The 17,977-nt window shown below is 45.5% G+C and overlaps 1 protein-coding gene across 5 annotated transcripts in view; it reads right to left on the bottom strand.

Annotated features, from left to right (window-relative positions):
- WDR59 (WD repeat domain 59) overlaps positions 1-17,977 on the bottom strand; it is a 256,257-nt gene that overhangs the window by 219,998 nt on the left and 18,282 nt on the right. For all 5 annotated transcript variants that reach the window (XM_033943868.1, XM_033943869.1, XM_033943871.1 and 2 more), the window contains exons 4-5: positions 17,818-17,903; positions 4,624-4,704 (exon numbers count right to left, since the gene is read on the bottom strand). In XM_033943868.1, coding sequence (XP_033799759.1) covers positions 4,624-4,704; positions 17,818-17,903 — 167 coding nt within the window. The remainder of the gene's footprint in view (positions 1-4,623; positions 4,705-17,817; positions 17,904-17,977) is intronic.

Raw genomic sequence — 17,977 nt, 5'->3', positions numbered from 1 at the left:
AGAAGAAAAAAAAATAAAAATTTAAATTGAATCAGGTTGGGCAGACTGGATGGACTATTTGGGTCTATCTGCCGTCATCTACTATCTATGTTACTATGTTTTAAAGGGAAAATTAGGTACTTACCTCAGTAATCTTCTTTCTAGTAAATAGGCACATCATTTCTGAACTCTTGGGTAGTCAATCCCTTCTTGTGAGATCCTGTGTAGAGAGCCTCATTAGCATTCTTTTGCACCTCCTCCTATCACTCTGGGCTGTCCTGCAATTCCTCAGATTGTCTCTCTATACATGAGATGGTAGGAGCCTCTCTGTTCTGCTCGTGTTCAGGAATGATGTGCCTACTGCACTAGAAATTACAATTTCATTTAAGGAACAAAGTTATTCAACATCACGAGAGCAAAGCAATCAGCACAGAGTCTCTGCAAAAACATTATGCAATGATCAAAGGAAATTCCAGAAGAGATGAAAAAAATGTTGAAACATATCAATCTGGAAGAGGTTACCAAACCATTTCTAAACTCAAACACAGTGAACCACAGTGCATGTTGTTTTGTCCACCTTTCTGTGATTACAATCAAAGCAGTTTACATATTAAATACAACTACGGTACTTATTCTGTACCTGGGGCAATTGAGGGTGAACCATCCCATGAGTGTCTGGTCTGTCAAAATTACTCCAAGGGCACAGTGACAATTTATCCAAGAAGTCACTATACATCCCAGATCATCATCCAAAAAACTGCAGGCCTCTCTAGTCTCAGTCAAGGTCAGTCTTCATGATTCCACAATAAGAAAGACTCAGCAAAAATGAGATTCATGGAAGAGTAGCAAGGTGGAAACTGCTACTATTCAAGAGTAACATCAGTGCTCATCTCACATTTGCAAAAATACACCTAGACACTTCTTCAGCATTTTGGGATGAGACAAGTGAAACTTTTTGGTCAACACAGGTCACATGATGCCTAGTGTAAAACAAAGACAGCATATCACAATAAGATCATCATACCCAATGTGACCATACGTCCTGTTTTCAACGGGACCATCCCATTTTTAGGTAGCCTGTCTCATTGTCCCCAAGCACTGCTTCAGGATGCCGAAAAGTACCATTTTCAGGGGCCCACTGAAGTATCGAAACGAATACAGCCCCCCCGGTACCTTTTTTTAATCCCAGCGGCTGCCTCCTGCCCTGATGTCTTCTGGCAGTGGCAGAGCGGCGCACAAGGCAGGCGCGAGCTTTTTGCATGCCTGTCTAGTCCCGCGCCGCACACTGAATGGCTGCCATCAGTTCTTGCGAGTCCCGCAGTGAGCGGCGCAGGACCAAGCAGGTGAGCGAAAAGCTCGCGCCTGCCTTGTGCGCCATCCTACCAGAAGACATCAGGACAGGGAGCAGCCGCTGGGATTAAAAAAATGTACTGGGGAGGCCCGAGGGGGGGGAGTCATAAGAACATAAGAATTGCCGCTGTTGGGTCAGATCAGTGGTCCATCGTACCCAGCAGTCTGCTCATGCAACGGCGCCCAGGTCAAAGACCAGTGCTCTAAATGAGTCCAGCCTCACCTGTGTACGTTCCAGTTTAGCAGGAACTTGTCCAACTTTGTCTTGAATCCCTGGAGGGTATTTTCCCCTATAACAGACTCCGGAAGAGCATTCCAGTTTTCTACCACTCTATGAGGGAAGAACTTCCTTACATTTGTACAGAATCTATTCCCTTTCAACTTTAGAGAGTGCCCTTTTGTTTTCCCTACCTTGGAGAGGGTGAACAATCTGTCTTTTATCTGCTAAGTCTATTCCCTTCAGTATTTTGAATGTTTTGATCATGTCCCCTCTCAGTCTCCTCTTTTCAAGGGAGAAGAGGCCCAGTTTCTCCAATCTCTCACTGTACATCAACTCCTCCAGCCCCTTAACCATTTTAGTCGCTCATCTCTGGACCCTTTCAAGTAGTACCGTGTCCTTCTTCATGTTTGGCGACCAGTGCTGGATGCAGTACTCCAGGTGAGGGCACACCATGGCCCGGAACAGCGGTATGATAACCCATTTTGAGGAAAAAAGTTAGTGGTCACGTTAATCATACCAAGAATCAAACTTGCTGATGGCAGTATGATGGTGTGGGAATGCTTTGCTACCACAGGATCTGGAAAACTTGCCATTATGGAAGGAACCATAAATTCTGCACTGTACCAGAACATTCTTAAGAAGAATGTCCACTTATCTGTCCATAAACTGAAGGTGAAATGCAATTAGGTTATGAACAACACAATGATCCAAAACACAAAAACAAGACTATATTTGAATGGCTGAGGAGGGCTGGCCTGGTCAAAGTCCTATTTTTAACTCAATAGTGATGCTGTGGCAGGACCTGAAATGGGCAAGTCATGCTGAAAAACAAGCGGTGTAGTGGGGGTGGGAGCGGTCCAGAGTGAACTTCAGAGGAGGGGCGGGACCGCATCAGAGGGAATGTGCTTCTGAGGATGACGGCAGCCTGCAAGGATCGCTAGAGCACCGGTGATCCTCTTTGCAGGCTGCGGGGGAAGCCGGATGACCTGGGACAGCCTGATGGGGAGGGGGCCCTGGTTTAGAAGTACACAGAGGGAGGGAAGGGAGAAGGAGAACTGCTAGACAGGGAAGCAGGGAACGGAAGGGAGAAGACATGCTGCTGGACATGCGGGGGAGGTAAAAGGAAGGGAGAAGACGTGCTGCTGGACCTGGCAGAAAGGGAGGGAAAGGAAAAGTACTACACACTGGAGAGGAAGGTAAGATGGTACATGGGGAGGGAGCATGTTGGGTTGGGGGGTGGGAAGGAGCTAGTGGGATTTGAAGGCAGGGGTCTAGACTTTGGGTCAGGAAGTTATTTGCTTCAGAGTCTTCATTGGCTCCCGGCTTATTTTAGAATTCAATTTAAATGCGCTTGTATTACTTTTAAAATTTTACATGGTATCTTTAATCCTCTTATTCCTTTATTTTGGAATGTTTACCGATTCTCCTTTGCAAGATGTATCCAACAATTTAAACTCTCCCTTCCTTCTAAAAAATAGATTAAAGGAGTCAAGATCTTCAGTCAACCTTTGGTCTTTAAATTCTCTCAATTCTGGAATGATCTCCCCTTTTTTTAAGGAACTCCAGTTTGTTTCAATTTTCTGTAAATCTTTAAAAACTACTCTATTTGCCAAACATTTTGAAAATTAATTCTTTTGAAATTTAGCTATTATCTTCTATTTATCATTTGTAAATCATTCTCTGTTTATTTAATTGCTGTAAACCGAGTCGAGCCTTCTCAGAATGATGACTTGGTATACAAAGTTAAGCTTTAAGTTTAGTTTTAGTTTAGTTTAGTTACGTATCCTGGGACAAAAATCCATAATCCATTTTGAAAGAGTGGACCTAAGATGGTTCGCCTTCCTATTAGGAATGGAAACTCGGTAACCATGGATTAATGGGATGGAAGACCAGAGATATTAAGGGCTCTTATAGATGGAGGAAACACTTTTTGACAATTTGGGACCCCTAACAATTTTTTATCACCTCAAATGAGCAGCCAGACTTTGAATCGGTTTTGACCACCCCTGTCATTACAGTGGTCTGTTTTCTTTCCACTTATAACCTCGGAGTTACCTCTAAGATGGGGGGGCGGTAAGGGTTGGGACTATAACTGTTGTATTTTCAACATTATGTTTAGGGAAGGGTTTTTCTTATGTCAATTTGAAAAATTTTGATGACTTGGAACGTATGCTCCTTTTCATGCTTGGATTTGCTTGTACCCTGTTGGCACTGTGTTATTCTTGTTTTTGCTGCTCTCGTCATCAATAAAAATTGTTTAAACATTAAAGATCATGCCAGCAAACTCACAGGGGTGCCATGGAGAAGACACAAACAAGCTGCCAGTCTGGTACCCCACCTTTCTTTCCCCACCTGCTTCATACCCTGATTTGCTTTTCCTATAGCAAACTATCCCAGCAAACTAACATACACACATTCACACACACATGTATGAGATTGCAGAAAAAACAAAATGGTACAGCCTAGTTATGCCAACAAATATTAGTTCTTTCTTCAAGAATCAATCTTCCTTTCAAATTTTTTAAGGTCAAAGCCAATTGGGAGACATGAGTTCTATACCAGCCTCAGACTCCTCACATGAAAGCCACCATACTATGTGCTCATGATCAAATATATCAGTTGATTAAAAAGCAATAGTGAAAAAAATTGCTCAGAAGTTGCATCCAGCTCCCAACCCCCATGCTCACCTAGACTGCCAAGTTTATAACCTGATCTCAGCTGGCCATGATGGGAATAAAGTTCCACTGGTAAATATCAGAAGCTAGAGTGTACGCTAAGAGCAAAATTCAATTTGAGTTATATGATTAAGTCACTTAATCCCCTCATTGCCCCAGGTACACTAGATAAGAGTTTGAGCCCATCGGGACAGAAAGGGAAATATGATAAACCACTTAGGATATAAGTGGTATATAAATAATAAAATAAAATGCCAGGACGCAAAAGGTTAAACTATCACTGAGCACTATTAAATGAGTTATGGCAAAAAAGGAAAGTCAAAGAACACGGGCTTGTGTTTCTCAAGCCCTACACAGCAAGAGCAATGTTAGAGAGAAAAGGTTATTAAGTGTTCTTACTTGATATCCCAAATGTAAATGTAGGTGTCCACAGAGCTAGTCACTAGCAAGTCTGGCTCAAACACAGCCCAGTCCAAATCACTAGAAAAGTGAAAAGAAGAAAAAAAATCAGACTTATTATAAGCAGCACATAAACCAGATCCAAATTCCCTTACAATCCTGGCTTATTTTGTGTACTTCTTTAACACAATCCTCCTCAGGACATATTCAACCAGTCAGGTTTTCAAGATATTTATACGGAATATGTATGAGGTAAGATCTGTATGCAATGGAGATCATGCATGCAAATTATGTCAAGTATATTCAGAAAATAAAAAGTGAACGATTTTGCGCAAAATAAATTTATAAGGTCCCCAGATATATAGATTTCATACAGACGCTACAGAATTTAGGAGTAGGGAAGATGGCACAACCTGAAGTTCTGATTTTTCCTCTCCCCCCACCCACTGAAGCGAATCTCAAAGCCATAACACAACCTCTCTCTAGGTGCTGTCCATACCAAACCGAGTTGCTGGCCCACTAGTGAAGCTTTCAGCTTCTGTATCCTATGTTTAAAGCCCCCAGGTTATTAAATGTAAAGCAGCTTAATATACAGCACATCCAGCTACAAGACTAACACCACTACTGCACTAATTATCCAAAGTCACTGAATCATCATCATGAAGCTGTCATTAATGGGTTGACACATGGAGAAGATTCAGTCAGCGGTGTTTTTAATTAAATTTTTGAATTATACCAGTGTCTCAAACTTTTTTTTTAACTCTGGCACACTAAACAAAGCAAATATAAAGCAAATATTTTTCACAGCATATTATAATTAAAATTATAAAAAATATTGTTGGGTTGGTAAAAAAACAAACTACAATTTGAACGGTTGTTAAGCCCTAGAACAAGAGGGGGTATGGGCCTCCCTGATCTTTGTCTTTACAATTGGGCATGTTTGCTTTGACCCTTCAGGGATTGGGTACTTTGGGATACTATCTTTACCCCACTGCCCTTTGAATGGGCATTTTTTCATCCATTGTACTTGATCTATCTACTCCATGCGCCTCACCCTAACCTACCTGCATTGGCATGTAAAGCTCTCTGTTGAGCCCCTTGAGACAGTAGTCTGGAAAGAGTGTTCACATTTCATGATCTTAACACCCAAAAAAGAGATGTTCGAGGGATCCGCAGTCATCATGAATTGGATTCTCGAATGGCGAGCATTTAATCAACTGTAAAAGTTGAAGGGCAAGATATATAGATGACATGTTCCATCTCTGGACTGGTTCTAATATGTCCATTCAAGACTTTTAAGTTGGTTAAATCCAATTCATGATGACGTGTTAAGATCATGAAATGTGAACACTCTTTCCAGACTAATGTCTTTCCTAAAAGTATTTGACAGAAATACATTCCTGGATTTTAGCAGTTGTCATCTGTACACACTTAAGAGTCTGCTTTTTTCTCAGTTTTTGTGGTACAGGAAGATATGTAGAATCAAGCACATGGTCTGAAATTTCAGATACTCAAGCGAGGCTACCTTGAGCCCATAGTTCATATTGCAAGGAAGCGAGCTCAGTTCATTACTAGGGACCATTTATTTGCAGAGACAAGATCTTCCAATGAGAATTGGGTTCCTACCTGCGTATTAGAATACAGTGCAATCCCATTCTCTTACTGGGAATTTAAACTTTCTGCATATGCAGATGATATATTATCATATTTAAGAGAACCGGGGAATACTGTTCCAAGTTTACTTAATCTTCTAGAGAAATTTGGAAATAAAATTAATTGGAGTAAATCGGAAATTCTTCCAATTAATGTTCACTGTACCAAAGGATTATTTGATTCATATTCATTTATTTGGAAAGAGGAAGGTTTAAAATATTTAGGAATTATTATCAAAAATACAATTGAAGACACAGTCAAAGAAAATGAAAAACTTTTATTAAAAAAAAATAACAGAAATGTGTGAGCAATGGAATCCTTTCTTGGTGGGGAAGAGTTCAAACAATTAAAATGATGATATTGCCTGTGGTTTGTTATCAAATGAGTATGATTCCAATATTTTTTCAGGGGTCATTTTATAAAAAGTTAAACAGTGTTCTTACAAAATTTGTTTGGTTTGGGAAAAGACCCAGAATTGCTTTAGCATCACTACAAAAAACAATTAAGGAGGGAGGGGTAAATTTTCCAAATTTTTATAGGTACCATCAAGCCTATATTTTAAGACAGGGTATGTATTGGATCCTCCCAGATCTCATGGAGAATGTACCTGACTGGTTATACTTAGAATGGCGGCTCCTGTTCCCATTACATTTAGAACATGTAATTAGTATAACAATGCCTAGGAAATATAAAGATAACAGAATTTTACTAGATACATGGAAAACACTAAGATTTATTAGCAATATATCACCAGATCCATTGGCTAAATCATTAAATCAATCCATTTGGGTAAATTCCAGGATCAAAATTGGTGGATTCAAAATAGTATGGAAGCAATGGATAATTGCAGGTATACGGTCTTTGAATGATGTTATTGTAAATGGATCACTGCTTAGTTTTTCACAATTGCAACAGAAATTTGGATTGAACAAGACACAATATTTTAAATGGATGCAATTGAAGCAGGCTATTCAGGAAGGGTTCCCTGAATGGAAGAATCTTAACACTCAGTATAGTTTGCAGGTCCTTTGCTTTCAGGCGGATTTTTTGGGATACCAAGCCGCAAAATGGTATAAGTTTTTATATGGCTTTTAAACAAAAAAAAGAGAACAGGACTTAGGGACATTTGGAGTATTGAGATTGGACAATTTCTGCATCTCAATGGCAAAAATTTTGGTCCTGGAGGATACGTTCTATAAGGTCAGCATCTATGAGTCAAACATGGATGTTTTTGTTACACAGAGTTTTATGGACCCCCTACGCGATTACAAAAAGTAGATAGTACTAGATCTAATAGATGCTGGCATTGTAAGATAGAAGTGGGGACGTTAGATCATTTAATATTCTTTTGTCCCTGTATAAATGCTTTCTGGAAAATAATTTGGCCCCAAATTAATAATTTATTAGAAAATCATGTTGGACTCTCATACGATACAATATTATTTGGAACAGCAATGAGAACTCAAAGTCCAATTTCTGCAAACAATAATAAACTTTTATTGATATTGACAGGGGTCACCATACAGCAAATTACTCAAAACTGGAAAGATTACACTAAATTAAATTACACTTTTTGGTGGAACTCAATTTGTCATATCTACAAAATGGAAAAAGTGATGGCGTTACAACAGGGGTATATTCATAAGTTTAATAAAATTTGGGGACCATTGGCTAATTTCTCTAATGATCAGATATCATAGCACATGGATAGAACATATAGGGGGGTTGGGGAGGGTAAACTATTGTAAGGGTTTTCTGAATTAAAATTTTGATAAAAGGGGTTTCTTTACTTTACAATATAAGAGTAATTGTTTGAAATTTCAAGTGTTTTTTTTTAAATTGTATGTAATACATATATTTCACTTGATGTAAGAAATAAAAAAGAATAAAGAAGTTAAAAAAAAAAAAAAAAAAAAGAATACAGTGCAGGGGTGGATAGAGTAGTGGCAGGAGACCGGGACCAGCAATAAGCCCCTCAGCAATATCCTCCAGGTCAGAACAGGACTCCCAATACTACCGCGGCGGCGGCTTCTTTTTAAACTGTAGGAGACGGACCCGATGATGTCAGGGGGTCCGTTTCTGTAGATGCCTGTCGGCGTTGGTGTAGGGAAAACACAAACCGCTGCTGCAGGAGACCGGGACCAGCAATAAGCCCCTCAGCAATATCCTCCAGGTCAGAACAGGACTCCCAATACTACCGCGGCGGCGGCTTCTTTTTAAACTGTAGGAGACGGACCCGATGACGTCAGGGAGTCCGTCTCTGTAGATGCCTGTCGGCATTGGTGTAGAGAAAACACAAACCGCTGCTGCAGGAGACCGGGACCAGCAATAAGCCCCTTAGCAATATTCTCCAGGTCAGAACAGGACTCCCCCATGTGCTTTAATACAAGAAAATGCCTATAAGGTGATGACAAGATGCTATTATATGCCAGAAAGATAACATAGCATGTATCCCCAAGTGTTGAATACCTGTTGGAGATGCTGTATATCAGTGGGCACCTTCTTACATATATGGTGGGATTGTCAGGTCTTGAAACCTTTTTGGAGGGGGGTGGTACAAGCTTTATCAACTATAATAGGTAAACCGGTCAGTGCTACACCTCAAAGTTGCTTGCTAAGTTTGTTTAATATTTGTACAAATAAATGGCAAACTAAACTTCTTCGCATAGGTTTGGCGGCTGCCAAATGTTTAATTGCAAAATATTGGAAAAACTGTACAGTCCCCTAACAGGATGAGTGGACAGTTAGATTGGTGTCCAGGGGAAAATGGAAATTTCTGTGGCTAAGCGTCTCAAATGTCTACTCAGCAAAAAGGGCGAACAGAAAGCACAGTTACTTACCGTAACAGGTGTTATCCAGGGATAGCAGGCAGATATTCTTTACGCATGGGTGACGTCACCGACGGAGCCCTCGGTACGGACCTTTTTAACTAGAAAGTTCTAGTTGGCAGCACCGCGCGTGCGCGAGTGCCTTCCCGCCCGACGGAGGAGTGCGTGGTCCCCAGTTAGGATAAGCCAGCTAAGAAGCCAACCCGGGGAGGAGGGTGGGACGTAAGAATATCTGCCTGCTGTCCCTGGATAACACCTGTTACGGTAAGTAACTGTGCTTTATCCCAGGACAAGCAGGCAGCATATTCTTTACGCATGGGTGACCTCCAAGCTAACAAAGAGGGAGGGGGGATGGTTGGCCATTAGGAAAATAAATTCTGTAGTACAGACTGGCCGAAGTGCCCATCCCGTCTGGAGAATGCATCCAGGCAGTAGTGAGTAGTGAATGTGTGAACTGAGGACCAAGTGGCCGCCTTGCAGATTTCCTCAATGGGTGTGGAACGGAGGAAAGCAACAGAAGCAGCCATAGCTCTAACCCTGTGGGCCGTGACAGCACCTTCTAGTGACAGACCGGCCCGAGCATAACAGAACGCGATGCAGGCAGCGAGCCAGTTGGACAGCATCCGTTTAGAGACAGGGCGACCTAGACGGTTAGGATCGAAGGTCAGGAAGAGCTGAGGGGACAAGCGGTGGGCCTTTGTACGATCAAGATAGTAGGCCAGGGCACGCTTGCAATCTAGAGTGTGTAACGCCTGTTCCCCAGGATGTGAATGAGGTTTCGGGAAAAAGACAGGCAACACAATGGACTGATTGAGGTGAAAAGCTGAGACCACTTTGGGAAGGAACTTAGGGTGGGTACGCAGAACCACTTTGTCATGGTGAAAAACAGTGAACGGTGGATCGGCTACCAGTGCATGCAACTCACTAACCCTCCTGGCAGAGGTGATGACAATGAGGAAAAGCACCTTCCAGGTGAGAAGTTTGAGCGAAGTTGTGGCAAGAGGCTCAAAAGGTGGTTTCATGAGGGCTGATAAAACCACATTCAGGTCCCAGACAACAGGAGGAGGCTTCAGAGGTGGTTTGACATTGAAGAGGCCTCTCATGAATCGGGAGACCAGTGGATGAGCCGTGAGAGGTTTCCCGAGGATAGGCTCATGAAACGCGGTGATGGCACTGAGGTGGACTCTGATTGAGGTAGACTTGAGGCCAGCATCGGATAGAGAGAGCAAATAGTCCAGTATCGTTTCCACCTGCAAAGAGGTGGGATCGTGATGACGCTGCAGACACCAAGAGGAGAACCTGGTCCACTTCTGATGGTAACATTGGAGGGTGGTCGGTTTCCTGGAGGCGTCTAAAATGAGACGGACAGGCTGAGACATTTTTCCTGGGGAGGTCAGCCCGAGAGAAACCAAGCTGTCAGGTGGAGCGAAGACAGATTAGGATGCAGTAGAGACTGACGTTGTTGTGTAAGTAGAGTAGGAAACACAGGAAGAGGAATGGGCTCCCTGGAGCTGAGCTGAAGCAGGAGGGAAAACCAGTGTTGGCGAGGCCACCGAGGAGCGATGAGAATCATGGTGGCCCTTTCCCTGCGGAGTTTGGATAACGTCCGCAACATCTGAGGTAGGGGAGGAAAAGCGTAGAGGAACCGATCCGTCCAGTCGAGCAGGAATGCATCTGGGGTCAGACGATGATGAGAGAAGAGTCTGGAACAGAACTGGGGCAGCTGATGGTTGTGAGGAGCTGCAAAGAGGTCCACTTGCGGAGTGCCCCAGCGAGCAAAAATGGAGTGGAGTGTGGTAGGGTCTAGAGTCCACTCGTGAGGTTGAAGGATGCGGCTGAGGTTGTCGGCCAGGGAGTTCTGTTCGCCCTGGATATAGACAGCCTTGAGGAAGAGATTGCGGGCTGTGGCCCAGGTCCAAATGCGAAGAGCCTCCTGACAAAGGAGGCGAGAACCGGTGCCGCCTTGCTTGTTTATGTAGTACATGGCGACTTGATTGTCTGTGCACAGGAGAAGAACCTGAGGACAGAGAAGGTGCTGGAAGGCCTTGAGAGTATAGAACATGGCTCTGAGTTCCAGGAAATTGATGTGATGTAGACGCTCCTGCGGGGTCCAGAGTCCCTGGGTGCGTAGATCTCCCAGGTGAGCTCCCCATGCATAGGGGGAGGCATCCGTGGTGATGGTCATGGAGTGAGGGGGCAGATGAAAAAGAAGACCCCTGGAAAGATTTGAGGAGTTCAACCACCATTGCAGAGATTGCTGAAGAGACGATGTCACAGAGATGGGTTGAGAAAGAAGATCCGTGGTCTGTGACCATTGGTCGGCAAGAGTCCATTGAGGTGTCCTGAGGTGGAGCCGCGCCAGAGGAAGCACATGGACCGTCGAGGCCATGTGGCCCAGGAGGACCATCATCTGACGAGCCAGGATGGAGTGATGAAGGAGCACCCGACGACAGAGGTGGAGCAGTGTCCATTGACGGTCGGAGGGGAGAAACGCCCTCATTAGTGTGGTGTCGAGAACTGCTCCAATGAATTGAAGTCGCTGTGTGGGAAGCAGATGCGACTTGGGGTAGTTGATAACATAAGAACATAAGAAATGCCTCTGCTGGGTCAGACCCGAGGTCCATCGTGCCCAGCAGTCCGCTCACGCGGCGGCCCAACAGGTCCAGGACCTGTGCAGTAATCTTCTATCTATACCCCTCTATCCCCATTTCCAGTAGGAATTTGTCCAATCCTTTCTTGAACCCCAGTACCGTACTCTGCCTTATAACGTCCTCTGGAAGCGCATTCCAGGTGTCCACCACACGTTGGGTAAAGAAGAACTTCCTAGCATTTGTTTTGAATCTGTCCCCTTTCAACTTTTCCGAATGCCCTCTTGTTCTCTTATTTTTCGAAAGTTCGAAGAATCTGTCCCTCCCTACTCTCTCTATGCCCTTCATGATCTTGTAAGTCTCTATCATATCCCCTCTAAGTCTCCTCTTCTCCAGGGAAAAGAGACCCAGCTTCTCCAATCTCTCAGAATATGACAGGTTTTCCATACCTATTATCAGACGTGTTGCTCTCCTTTGAACCCTCTCGACTAACGCCATATCCTTCTTAAGATACGGCGACCAATATTGGACGCAGTACTCCAAATGCGGGCGCACCATCGCCCGATACAACGGCAGGATAACTTCTTTCGTTCTGGCTGTAATACCCTTTTTGATTATACCAAGCATTCTATTCGCTCTCTTAGCGGCCGCTGCACACTGTGCCGACGGCTTCATTGTCATATCCACCATTACCCCCAAGTCCCTTTCCTGGGTACTCTTATTCAATAACATCCCTCCCATTGTATAGTTGTACCTCGAGTTTCTGCTCCCCACATGTAATACTTTACATTTTTCAATGTTGAACTTCATCTGCCATTTCGCCGCCCATTCTTCTAATTTGTTCAAGTCCCTTTGCAACTTTTCGCAGTCCTCTGTAGTCCGAGCTCCATTAAATAGTTTGGTGTCGTCCGCAAATTTTATTATCTCGCACTTCGTTCCTGTTTCTAGATCATTTATGAAGATATTAAACAGCAGCGGCCCGAGCACCGAGCCCTGCGGGACACCACTCGTGACCCTCCTCCAGTCGGAGTAGTGACCCTTCACTCCTACCCTTTGTTTTCTACCCTCCAACCAGTTTCTGATCCATCTATGTACGTCTCCTTCCACCCCATGGTTCTTCAGTTTCCGGAGTAGACGTTCATGGGGCACCTTGTCAAAGGCTTTTTGGAAATCTAGATATATGATGTCTATGGGGTCTCCTTTGTCCATCCGTTTGTTGATCCCTTCGAAGAAGTGCAATAAGTTCGTTAGGCACGATGAGTGGCTTGTAGCACAAGTGGAGACGTAGGTGCTTTCACCAACCAATCGTCCAAGTAGGGGAACACCTGGAGGTTGTGAGACCTGAGGAAGGCCGCCACCACAATAAGGCACTTGGTGAACACCCTGGGCGATGAAGCGAGGCCAAAGGGTAGTACTTTGTACTGATAGTGGCGGTGTTGTACCTAGAACCGCAGGTAGCGACGTGAATTCGGATTGATTGGGATGCGAGTGTAGGCCTCCTTGAGGTCCAGGGAACATAGCCAGTCGTGTTGAGAAAGAAGAGGGTAAAGCGTGGCAAGGGAGAGCATTCTGAATTTCTCCTTGACTAGATACTTGTTGAGGTCCCTGAGATCGAGAATGGGACGGAGGTCTCCCGTCTTCTTGGGAACCAGGAAGTAGCGGGAGTAGAATCCCTGACCCCTTTGTTCCGGAGGCACTTCTTCGATGGCATTGAGAAGAAGGAGGGGGGTTTGGGAGGAGTGAGAAGCAGACTCTACGGGAGGGTTGTCTGGTGGAAGAGTCTGGAAGTTGAGAGAGTAGCCGTGGCGGATGATGTTGAGGACCCACTGGTCCGATGTGATGACCTCCCAACGGCTGAAGAATATATGGAGACAGCCTCCGATTGGTTGTGGAAGAGGCAATGAAGGTGGAAGACTGGCTATGCCCTGGAGAGAAGAGTCAAAAGGGCTGAGAAGGCTTTGCAGGTTGAAGAGGCTTGTTGGGTTGGTTGGACTGAGAACGAGCCTGGGCATGGTGTTGTTGCTGACGGGGCCGCCGAGGTTGTTGTGAAGGCGGATTGAGTGGTCTGGCTGAGAACCTGCGCTGATAGGAGGATTGAGGCCTGTAAGGTCGAGCAGGTGGAGCCTTTTTCTTTGGTTTAATCAGGGTGTCCCATCTGGTTTCATGGGCCGAGAGTTTCTGGGTGGTGGAATCCAGGGACTCTCCAAAAAGTTCATCCCCGAGACAGGGGGCGTTGGCCAGACGATCTTGGTGGTTAATGTCCATATCCGATACTCTCAGCCAGGCCAGGCGGCGCATGTCGACAGCCATGGCAGAGGCACGGGAGGTCAGCTCGAAGGAATCGTAGATAGAGCGGACCATAAATTTTCTCAGCTGAAGGAGACCAGAAATTTGTTGTTGGAAAAGTGGAATCTTTCTCTCCGGAAGATACTTTTGGAGGGCGGACAGCTGTTGGACCAAGTGTTTCATGTAAAATGAAAAATGGAAGGAGTAATTGTTCGCCCTGTTGGCCAGCATGGCATTCTGATAGAGCCTCTTGCCAAACTTGTCCATGGTTTTGCCCTCTCTGCTAGGAGGGGTGGAGGCATAGACGCTGGAGCCCTGAGTTTTCTTCAAGGTGGATTCAACTAGAAGAGACTCATGGGGCAATTGGGACTTATCGAACCCCGGAATCGGGATAACTCGGTAGAGGTTATCCAACTTGCGGGGAGCCCCGGGTACTGTAAGAGGGTTCTCCCAATTTTTGTAAAAAGTCTCCCGTAGGATGTCGTGTACGGGTAATTTGAGGAACTCCTTAGGTGGTTGCTCAAAATCCAGAGCCTCCAGAAAGGCTTGGGATTTTTTGGAGTCTGACTCCAGAGGGAGAGATAAAGCTGCTGACATCTCCCTGAGGAACTTTGAGAAGGAGGATTGCTCAGGTTTGGAGGTGGTATCGGGTGCTGAGGGGTCCTCATCGGATGAGGAGAGATCCTCCTCGGTACCGGGGGGGGATTCTTCCCATAAGTCCGGGTCCCGGACCTCCGGGTGCACATGCCGAGACACCGGGGTGGAAGGCTCGGTATGGTGGGTCTTAGATAAAGATTTACCAGAGCGCACCGAAACGGTACCGGGAGAGGAAGACCGGTGTCGATCCCGGTCCCGGGAAGAACGGTGCCCCGCCCGGTCCCGAGGCGGATCCGTAGTGGTATGGGAGCGAACCACAGGATGGGCGTGGAGTTGCTCAGCCGAGAGAATCGGCATGGATGTATTGATGGGTACCGATGGGGTGGATACCGGTTGTTCGGCACGGGGCTCGGGCCGGTCTGGAACCGAAAGGAGCGGTGCTAAGATAGTAGGCAACAGGTGCTGGAGTTGATGCTGCAGCTGTTCCTGGAGTTGTGTGTGGAGGATGGCCGCGATGCGGTCATCCAGGGGTGGCACCGGAACCGCTTTCTTTTGTTTCGGTTCCTTAGGTGCCACTCCACGCCCCGGCGATGACGAGGCCGATGATGAGGCACTCACCGAAATCGGGGCGGAGCGTTTTCGGGGCCGGCGTGAAGCTGGTAAAGTCGGTACCGCCACTGTGGCTGGCGGGCGCTCGAGGGAAGAGGAAGGCTTCTTAGCCGGCTTACCTGGCGCCAGCGGCGCCGATGTCGGGTCGGGCGGTGTCGAAGTAGTCGGTGTCGATTTTGATGGTACCGCCGTCGATGCCGAGGAGTCCATCGCCGACCCGGTGCCGAATAAGATGTTCTGTTGAATTTGGCGATTCTTGAGAGTTCGCTTTTTAAGAGTGGCACAGCGGGTGCAGGAGTCCGCCCGATGCTCCGGACCCAAACACTGCAAGCACCAATTGTGTGGGTCAGTGAGGGAGATCGGGCGTGCACACCGCTGGCACTTCTTAAAACCGGACTGCGGGGGCATGAATGGGAATACGGCCTCCGCAAAATCAAACCCCGAGGCCTGTATAATGGCAACAGGCCCCGCCGGGGCAAAGACGAAAAAAGGAAAGAAATTAAAGATTTTTTTTTTTTTTTTACAAATCGAAAGAAAAGGTAACCCGAAGGTAGAATGAAAATAAAATGGAAAAAATTCACGAGCGGGAAGGCAAAAAAGTTAGTTCAACGGCCGTTGAAAAAACACGCGTCTTCTTCGCTCCGCGGAAACGAAGAAACTGGGGACCACGCACTCCTCCGTCGGGCGGGAAGGCACTCGCGCACGCGCGGTGCGGCCAACTAGAACTTTCTAGTTAAAAAGGTCCGTACCGAGGGCTCCGTCGGTGACGTCACCCATGCGTAAAGAATATGCTGCCTGCTTGTCCTGGGATAATGCTAGGAATGATTAAGAAGGGGATCACAAACAGATTGGAGAGGGTCATCATGCCGCTGTACCGGGCCATGGTACGCCCTCACCTGGAATACTGTGTCCAGCACTGGTCGCCGTACATGAAGAAGGACAAGGTACTACTCAAAAGGGTCCACAGAAGAGTGACTAAAATGGTTAAGGGGCAGGAGGAGTTGCTGTACAGTGAGAGATTGGAGAAATTGGGCCTCTTCTCCTTGAAAGGAGACTGAGAGGGGACTTGATCGAAACGTTCAAAATACTGAAGGAAATAGACTTGGTAGAGAAAGACAGATTGTTCACCCTCTCCAAGGTAGGGAGAACCAGAGGGCACTCTTTAAAGTTGAAAGGGGATAGATTCCGTACAAACGTAAGGAAATTCTTCTTCACCCAGATAGTGGGGGAAAGCTGGAACGCTCTTCCAGAGTCTGTTATAGGGGAAAACACCCTCCAGGGTTTCAAGACAAAGTTGGACAAGTTCCTGCTAAACTGGAACGTACGCAGGTGAGGCTGGACTCATTTAGAGCACTGGTCTTTGACCTGAGGGCCGCCACGTGAGCGGACTGCTGGGCAGGATGGACAACTTGTCTGACCCAGCAGCAGCATTTCTTATATACTCAATTTCTGTGGTTATGTGTCTCAAATGTCTACTTGGAAATCTGTCGGATAAACTGGATGCTCTTTAGGAACTACTATATGTTTTTCCCTTTTTTGGATAATTTGAGTTGTGTAGGGAAGGAGACGGGGGTTGGTGGGGGGGGGGTTCCAGAATATTGTATTAGCATGATCCTTGTTTTGTTCACTGTTGCAGATCTTATTTGCTGTTAGAAGTTTTCTACGATTGTGCTACCTCAGATTGCTTGTAACATGAATGATTTCTAACTTTTTTATCGTCATGTTTTAATCAAAAAACAATAAAAATTTAAGTACAAAAAAAAAAGAAAAAAAAATATAGATTTTAAAATCCAAGATTGCCACCATCACGAATTTGCGCAAACGGCAAAAATAAAAATTAATGATTTGGGGTCTGGAGAGGTGGGGGACCTGAACCCTACCCACAGAAACTGTGAAAAACAACTTTAAATTGTTCCCCAAGCCACCCCCGAAGTTCCCATAGGAAATAATGGAGGTACTCAGTTCTGCAGTGCCTTTGCCTATCAGTGTTTTTAAAAGCAGCCGAGTGGAGAAAAAGGACTTTCTGCCTCCTGCCTAAGAAACAGCACCAAATGTACAGAATGGAAGATCTTCGGACTGCCGGCCAGCCAAATACCAACAACCTCCACCTCCATGGATCCTCTTCCATGCGGTCAGGGGCGGGAAAGGCAGCCTGCGCCTAGAAACCCAGGTGGGTTTCCATATAGACACACACAGCCTGCACTAGAAACCTCTTGACAGGGTCGCCAGCCAGCAGACTCTCATGGGAAGGACTCCAGGTACTTCAAGAACGTGGCACACAGCAGGCTAGCTCCACAGATTTGCCAAAGCTTCTCTGTGAAGCTGCAGGACTGCGTCCTTTTCTCCAACAGAGGACCACCAGGGAGGGATCTCAAGGCACTGAAGACACCGCAAAACAAATTTTAAGTGAAAAATTAAGAAATAGAAGTAGAGCATCTTCAAAAAACTTCTGCACAGACTGTTTGCAGAAATTGTACCAGGGATTGTTTACTAACTCGCAGGCTAAAGGGGTGGAGCATGTGCTCATAAAAGTTGTAGATTTCTGCAATATCCAGACTACGGGTTGGGAATGAACACCTAGCGTATGGAATCCGGAAGAGACATAACAAGAATATAAAATTGCCTTCACATACCTGATAACTCGTGTGTGTCCCTGCAGCGAGGTACCAACCTCCCCATTGCCATCCTTCCACTTATACAGGTCTACCCGCTGATTGCTCTGAAATCACAAAGATACAAAATGAGGTGACAAGAGTAGCAAATATAGTAAGAATTCTTCAGCGTTCTTCAGAT

This window comes from Geotrypetes seraphini, chromosome 4 (assembly GCF_902459505.1).
Source record: "Geotrypetes seraphini chromosome 4, aGeoSer1.1, whole genome shotgun sequence".
In the NCBI taxonomy this organism is placed as follows: domain Eukaryota; kingdom Metazoa; phylum Chordata; class Amphibia; order Gymnophiona; family Dermophiidae; genus Geotrypetes; species Geotrypetes seraphini.
Note: the sequence above shows the minus strand (reverse complement) of the source record. Positions and strands in the feature narration are given on the sequence as shown.